At 33.4% G+C, this 8,512-nt stretch overlaps 1 protein-coding gene across 1 annotated transcript; it reads left to right on the top strand.

The window, feature by feature from the left end:
* Positions 1 to 5,622: 5,622 nt before the first annotated feature.
* On the top strand, positions 5,623 to 8,025 carry LOC114711114 (probable disease resistance protein At1g61300). Its single transcript, XM_028895463.1, has one exon. It carries the CDS (start codon positions 5,623 to 5,625, stop codon positions 8,023 to 8,025), a length of 2,403 nt encoding a protein of 800 aa, XP_028751296.1.
* The last annotated feature ends 487 nt before the right edge of the window (positions 8,026 to 8,512 follow it).

Raw genomic sequence — 8,512 nt, 5'->3', positions numbered from 1 at the left:
TTTCCAGTTTGCAGCTTAAAGCGGCTCATTCCGGCCTAACATATTAAAAGGTATAACATTACAAAACAGATCGTCACTCTTGCAAGCGATGGCTGAATCGATCCGACTGTCCTGTCTAGTCCGGCCTCAACAACATTAGGTTTAAGTTTTGATTTAAAAAAAAAAAAGTCCCCTTAAATCTTCAATAATTTATATATTGATAATATAATTTAATTATGGAAATATGAAGTATGTTCCCCACCATTTTGTTAGAAAACAGCCTATTTAACCATCTTTTCGGGTGATAAAGGACTCAAACCAATTTTCTTTTTTTTTTTAATTTAAATTTTGGCTAATCAAGCCAGATTAAATATATGAACTGTTTTTGTCAATTACGTATGTATATGTCCACCTATTTAACCATCTTTTCGGGTGATAAAGGACTCAAACCAATTTTCTTTTTTTTTTTTATTTAAATTTTGGCTAATCAAGCCAGATTAAATATATGAACTGTTTTTGTCAATTACGTATGTATATGTCCAATTTGATGTGGAAAGAAAAAGTCATTCAGACTATAAAGACTTTTCACATGTCGACAAACTACAACTACCCCTCATCATTTGCGTACTTGTAATTCATTTGCTGAGTCGAGATGAGAATCGACATCAACTGTTTTTTTTTTTTTTGTCTCTCAAATCTCATAGTCATGTACCAATTATTCAAAAAACATGTTCAAATAAATTACCAAATGGTCAATGAGACCATCAAAATTGCATGCAATCAATTGTATTATAAATTTTGAAGTAGACCACTAGGAAAAAAAATCAGGTAACCCATTTAGAAATGAAGTTATCCTCTAATAGTTTTTCAATAAAACTAGAAATTTCTCCGCCATGCAATATACAGATTAGCATATTTGATTAGATTTAAAATTTTAATAAATTATATTATCTAAGATAGCTGAAGATTTACTTCTAACAGGAGTATATTTTTTAATTTATTTTAATAGAATTTGAATTAGAGATGCGGAATTTAGGAGGAATAGATGAAAATTTGAAATTAATTATTTATTTATCCATTTAAGCCTCCAATTGACGTACTATTTAATTATGATATTCTTCATTTAATTTAATATATTCAAATTCCAATTAAGATATTATGCAAATTCAAAATTAATTATTAATTTCTTCATTTGAGCCTCCATTTGAAATTGCATTTATTTCTAATGTTTTCCATTTAATTCAATCTATTCAGATCTCAATTAAGATGTTATTTAAATCTCATTAATTGTATATATTCAGATTCCATAATCTCATACCTGATCGATTTTCAAACGAATCGGGTATTACAAGTTTTCAAAAATATGATTTATTTCAATAATTGAGAGTATGTGATTAGAAGTAATAGTTGAGCGCAGGATCATTAATTGTGATTTTTCCTTTCTGTAATTAGGACCGGAGTATATTACCAAAATTATTCAAATAACATCAAAATTCCAATAAATAATTCTGATAAGTTAAACAATTATAAACTCTAAGTACATATTTTCAAATTTCATGGCAAAAAAAAAAAGTAACTAACCTTTTTTTAAAACCATTATCTCTCTCCATCCATATTTTCTCTCTTTCATAAATAAGAGTATTTTAGATAAAAAAAACTTTTAATTTTTTACATATTTATTGTCTTTAACTAATTTTTTAATCTACCTAATGGAGTTGAAGGTTGCTTATAAAATAAAAAAGATGGAGCGAATATAACATTACGAAACAGATAGTCACTCTTGCAAGTCAATGGCCGAATCGATCCGACCGTCGTCCTGTCTAGTCCGGCCTCAACGACGTTGGGTTTAAGTCTTGATTAAAAAAATGTCCCCTTATTTTGTTAGAAAACAGCCGATTGAACCATTTTTTCGGGTGATACAAGGACTCGATCCATTTTTTTAAAAAAATTTTTGGCCAATCAAGCCAGATTAAATATATGAACTGTTTTTGTCAATTATGTATGTATGGGTCCAATCTGATGTGAAACGAAAAGAAAAAGTTATTCAGACTAAGGGGGTGTTTGGCTCTCTCTCCAAACCATGGTTTGGAGAAAAATTTGCCAAACACCTATCAAAAATTTGAAACCATGGTTTTGGGGGAAACCATGGTTTTGGCCCCCCAAAACCTTGGTTTCGAAGAAGGGACGGAGGAGCTGCTTCTAGGCTGATTATTGACTGCTGGTGGGCCCCGCAAATATCAATTGTTTCCTTCCTCTTTTGCTCTACGAGGCTCCATGCTACAGCTTTCACTGGTGATGCTTTGCAAAATATATTACTTGGTGTCTGCGGATCCTACTTCCACAAACATATGTTTTGTTAATCATTTTCTGAAATAATTAATCATATTTTTTGTTGGCAAAGTAAATTATTTTACAAAAAACATATTTACTTATTTTATTAATATATATACGTTTTAATTTTTTTATTTATATTATTTATGTCTTATTTATTATGTTGCCAAAATATATATTATTAACAATAAGCATATATTATGAAATATATCTTATATGTAATTATCATTTAAACTTATGTCCTTTTTAGTAATTTCTACATATAAAAAAGCACTTCTGACAATAAATATCCAAACACTCTCACTTTATCAAAATCACTTTTTCAGACAATCTATTCTTCCAAAATCTATTCTCTCCAAAATCTATTCTCCAGAAGCTATTCTCCAAACCATGGTTTGGCTTCATCCAAACACCCCCTAAAGACTTTTCACATGTCGACAAACTGCAACTACCCCTCATCATTTGTTTACTTACAATTTATTTGCTGAGTCGAGATGAGATTTGACAGCAATTGTTTTTTTGTTTTTATGGTCGCTCAAATTTCATAGTCATATACCAATTATTCAAAAAACACGTTCAAATAAATTACCAAATGGTCTATGAGACCACCAAAATTGCATGCAATCAATTATATTATAAATTTTGAGGTAAACCACTTGGCAAAAAAAAAAAAATCAGGTAACCCATGTAGAAATGAAGTTGTCTTCTAATAGTTTTTCAATAAAATTTCAATAACTGAAAGTTCGTAATTAGAAGTAATGGCTTAGCGGAGGAACATTAATTGTGATTTTCCCTTTCTGTAATTAGGACGGGAGGGAGTATATTACCAAAATTATTCAAATAACATCAAAATTCCAATAAATACAGATAAGTTAAAACAGTATAAACTCTAAGACCATATTTTCAAATTTCATGGAAAAAAAAAGCAAATATTTTCAAATTTATAAGTTATAAAAACCACATTAAAAATTGAATATAAATGTACGGATAATTTTCTCGAGTGAATGCACCTGTCTCCCTCTCATGTAGAAAGGATATGATTGCATCAACTTGGCAATTTAAATTCAACGTAGGCCTATTCTGCCAAATATTAAAAGAGAAAAAACAACAGAGGTTGACCAAGTTTGTGATAAGGTTAGGTTTATAACACAAACACAGTATACTCTTGCTCTGATCCTCTTCCAAACATCCATCGATCTGAGATCTATGAGCCATGGCTCGTTGGCAGCTGGTGGTAAGAAGAACCATTGATTCATTCAGGTCTTTCAGGTTTCTCAGAACAAGAACATTTTCTATCATTTTCTCTAGGCTTGAGGGAGAAGCAGAAAATTTAGCACAGAGATGGGATCAACTTCGTCCCATATACTGCTTAGCGAAGTTAACGATAGAAGCAGCTGGGTTTATGATACCAGATAATGGGCCACGCAGTGGAAGAGTCCGTCGTTGGGTTGAAGCTGTTGATCCCATGGAGCAGGTTATTTACCTTGCTATTGATCTCTTATATTAATTCTTGTGATATCAAATATACTACCTCTGGCTCTAAATATAGGATCTGCACAAAAAATTTACTTCGATTTTAAATATAAAATATCAATCAATTTTATTTCTTAAATTTAGAATTTTGTTTTCAAAATATACCAGTTAATTGCACATAATAAGGAATTTTCTATCAATAACTAATTACAATATACTACCTCCGGTCCTAATTATAAGAGCCAGTTGACTAATTTGAGGAAATTAAGGAAGTAGGTTGAGTTAGTTATTTGTCTTAAATAGGTGTCGTTTTTCCTAAAATATCCTTGTTAATCAAGTGTATTGACTAGAACTCTTATTATTAGAAGGGCTACTTTAGAAAAATATATATAAATATGAGAGACAAAGTGGATTAGGGTCTTATATTTAAGATCAAAATAAAAGTCAAATAGGGTCTTATATTAAGGACCGGAGGTAGTACATGATTAGAAAAGATACATGAAGTAAGCTCGATTGGACTATATTGCTTGGGAGCTCTTACATGTCATACCTCGAAAATCTAGGTGTCGGCGGCTCCATTTAGTACAAAATATCAACCAAGACACGTTTGATTAATATATACACACATATATATAATTCTATAAACAAAAATCTCAACCATGGATAAACCACATGACCACATTCTGAGTGTCTGTTTAGTATGAGGGAGATGGAGGACAGGAAAAAGGAAATTTTAATGAGTTTGATTTCAACAATTAGAGGAAATGAGATAAAAACTTTTAATAAAATTTTCTTACTCTTTTGTCTTATGTATATTATTTATTAAAATTTTATGATCTCACTCCTTCAATTTCCTAAATCAAACTTATCAATTTTTTTTTCTTTCCTCCATTTTTCTTATACCAAATAGACAGTTAGAAACATAAAACACTCATGATTCTGTAAACTCCCGTGTCATGTAAACAATCAATTGCATGCATAATTTCATATAACTGATTAAAGGTGTCAAGCTTTTCTATATTAGAAATTTTCGTTGACTCTCTCTAGATCGATATGAAAATGGTGGCCTGGGCAATATAGACGTTTGAATCTAGAAGCCTCAAACCTCCGAAGCCTTCCCTTTGAAACAACTAATACTTACACATAAAAATATAAGAAACAATCGAATGAGACTTCAAGTCTAATCCTCAGTCCAAGCAATAAATCCCCACCAAGATAAATGTAGTTTATAAAATAAACACACTAAACGAAAACAAGTGGCAATAATTAGTGGTGGTCATCCCGGCCGCTGATAGATTAATGAAATCATGGTCCAGCCATTTTGCTCAAAATTAAAGTCAACACATTAATTTTTGTTTCAAAATACATGAACATGAAAGATTCAGCCCAAAAAGTTATTTGTCAACCATAAAAAGCTTTAGAAAGTGACTTTTTTATTTAAAATATAATTTATTTTAGAAGTTAATAGTTTTAGTATTGATGTTTTTATATATTAATAAACATATAAATATGATAAAAAAACATAAACATATAATTAAAATATGAAATCAGAAGATCTATGAGACCTCACAAATTGAGTCTTAATTAGCTGGACTCTCAGTAACTAAACTGATTATTCCATATGTACTTAAAAAGACAGGATGTAATAATGAGAAAGGATTTCATGTACCATTAGCTTGATATATAATTAATTATCTTAAACTCAAATTTAAAATACACAAATACCAAATGGAATGGGTTTAAACGTTGATCTCCCCCCCCCCTTTTCCCGTACAGGCTATCATGGACATTTTTATGCGCATAGGAATAATTTACAGTCAGGCGGCAAGCTTTTCCGTTATGGGCTGGCACTCGCGCTATTGGCTGGCAAGAAATGTTCTTACGACATATAAGCTCGTAAGAGCTTTGGGAAACAAAATACAAGGGCTTAGTGCTGCTGCCGATAATGATTTTGAGAGGCCACTTCTGCTTGCGAATGAAATGCCTCTACCTGACACTGTAGGCATGGATTCAAAGCTAAAGAAGTTGATAGATTTCACTGGAGAAGACAATTCGGGTATTGTTGGGTTGTACGGCATGGGCGGGTCAGGGAAAACAACACTCATGAGAAAAGTATATAATAGTGTGATCGCTGATGTAACTACCAGACAAGATAATGCTCTGGTGATCTGGATTGACATGGCTGGAGGCTGTGATATAGAAAAAATTATTGATGATCTCCGCGAAAACTGCAAAATTGATAATGTGAATTGGGAGGGCAAAAGTAGAGATTACAAAGCGAAAGAAGTTTTCAATGAGCTGAAAGGGAAAAAATACATTTTATTTCTGGATGGTGCAGGTGGAGCACTAAATCTGGAAGACATTGGCGTTCCGCCTCCAAATGAAGCCAATCGATCAAAAATTTTTATCGCAACACGCTTTGAAAACGTGTGTGACCAAATGAAGGCTGAAAAGTTCAAAGTGGAATGTTTGGAGGAAAAAGATGCTCTTGATTTGTTGTGCAGAAGTGCAGGTATAAACTCAGAATCTGCTCTGGGCATGGTTGCACGTGAACTTAGTCAAGAATGCGAAGGATTCCCGCCTGCATTGGTAGCAGTTGGACAAGATGTGGCTGGCCTAAAGAAACTACAATCATGGAAGCATAACCTGAAGAAGCTCAAGAATTTCCCTTCCAAAGTGAAAGGCATGGAGAAGGATGTGTTCATTACTCTGAAGTCCAGCTACGATAGCCTTCCCACTACCATAGAAAAGAACTGCTTCTTGTATTTTGCTTTGTTCCCAAAGGGTGAAATCGTTTCTGTCCCTGATCTTATACGTCTGTGGATTGGAGAGGGATTACTTGGGAACCATGATAGCATACAAGATGCCATCAATCATGGCGTAGAAGTGGTTGAAAACCTAATGGTAGCATCTTTGTTGGAAGATTATGGAGATAATAGCGTCAAGATGCACAATGTGATTCGACAAATGGCATTATGGTTGGCTCGTGACCAAGATCAGAGGAGAGACAAAGTTCTGGTGCAAGATGAAGCATTGAGATCATCACAGGAATGTGATGGTGAGAAATGGAAGACTGTAGAGAAGATTTCAGTAAGTGACAACCATGCTCAAGAGGTCCTAACTTGGGATGGTCCTGTCTGCCCTAATGCTGAGACCTTAATAGTATGGTGCAACAAGGTACAGATAAAAGATTTCGAGAAGGTGGGATCCATGAGCAAATTAAAAGTTCTAAGTTTGAGGCACATTCAGGGGATAACCACACTGCCCAAAGAAATAGGTCGACTAATTCACTTGGAATATCTGGACTTGTCATATCTCAATATTCAGGAAAATCTTCCGGTAGAGATGATCAACTTGACGAGATTGAGAGTGTTTCTCCTAGAACACGTTCATTTCAGTCTTGAAGTCATCTCTAAAGAGGTTATATCTTGTCTTAAGAGTTTGATGGTGTTCTCGTTTTGGCGAGAGATAAGGTCCTCAGAAACCACAAATGAGGACCCTTCGTCATCCACCTCGTTCACTTCGCCATATTTACAAGAGAAATCATTTCTGGAGCGCTTAGAGCAGCTACCATTCTTGGAGGACATAAGCCTCACCTTAGAGACTCCCTCAGGCATCAACAAATTACTTAGCTCAGACAAGTTGCGGCATTGCATCAGAAATGTTGGATTAATTCATCAACAAAATGAGGAGACTACTGAAACTATCAACGCACCAGTAACACAATCTCTGTCAAAAATGGAACTTTTGGAGGTGATTCATCTGGTTGCATGGCGACACTGGTTGGAAGAGTCGTCCCTTGTTGATCATCAGATTGATATATTTCGGCAGCTTAGTGAGGTCCAAATTTTGGACAGTTTTTCAGTAACTCATTTGACATGGCTCAGGTTTGCTCCAGTCCTTCGTTCTCTCAAATTAGTTAATTGTCTTTCACTCGAAGAAGTGATTATGGAAATCGAAGAAGATGTGGATAGCGTATTTGGAAATTTAGATTCGATGGTTTTGACAAGGCTGCCAAGACTATGGAGCGTCTGCAAGAAAACGTTGCCTTTTCCTAAACTTATTGTCATGGAGATAACTGGATGCAATAATTTGAACAAGCTTCCTCTTGATCGTAACTCTGCAACAAATACTTTGAAGCATATAAGAGGAGAAACACGATGGTGGGACAATTTAGAGTGGGAGGACTCAATGGCAAAGGAATTTTTTCAGGCTAAATTTACTGATATCAACAATTCTTAAAAGGTAATTAATTGCATTTCTAGCTTATTGGACTTTCCATATTTGATCTCACTGTTGTGTATTTGTTGGTATGGTTTTCTCTCAAGGTTTTCATCTGGAAGACAGCTGGTAACGTATCTCTCAATTTATATGACTTGAGCAGTGCTGCCATGGATGAAAGAATTTATCTCATGATTAAATTTTACTTCTCGTTAAGAAGTATTTTAGGAAGGCACTTTTGATTGTCGTGATAACTAAAACATATGTTCATTGGGAAATAAAATTACATGACATTAAAAATATTAAAAATAAATATTTTTTATAATATAGGAATATATGATTTGTTATTTGATAAAAAATTATATATGAGCAAAAGACGAAAATAGTAAGTAACAGAAGTAAAATTAAAATTATATGTTTCAATTAATGTTTTATTTTGTTTAATTATCTTCAAATGAATTTAGAGCCACACATATGTACATTGCTGGTCAACAAGAGCCGTGTGTGT

This window comes from Neltuma alba, unplaced genomic scaffold, assembly GCF_004799145.2.
Source record: "Neltuma alba isolate B1F8T4 unplaced genomic scaffold, ASM479914v2 tig00011277_pilon, whole genome shotgun sequence".
Taxonomy (NCBI): domain Eukaryota; kingdom Viridiplantae; phylum Streptophyta; class Magnoliopsida; order Fabales; family Fabaceae; genus Neltuma; species Neltuma alba.
Note: the sequence above shows the minus strand (reverse complement) of the source record. Positions and strands in the feature narration are given on the sequence as shown.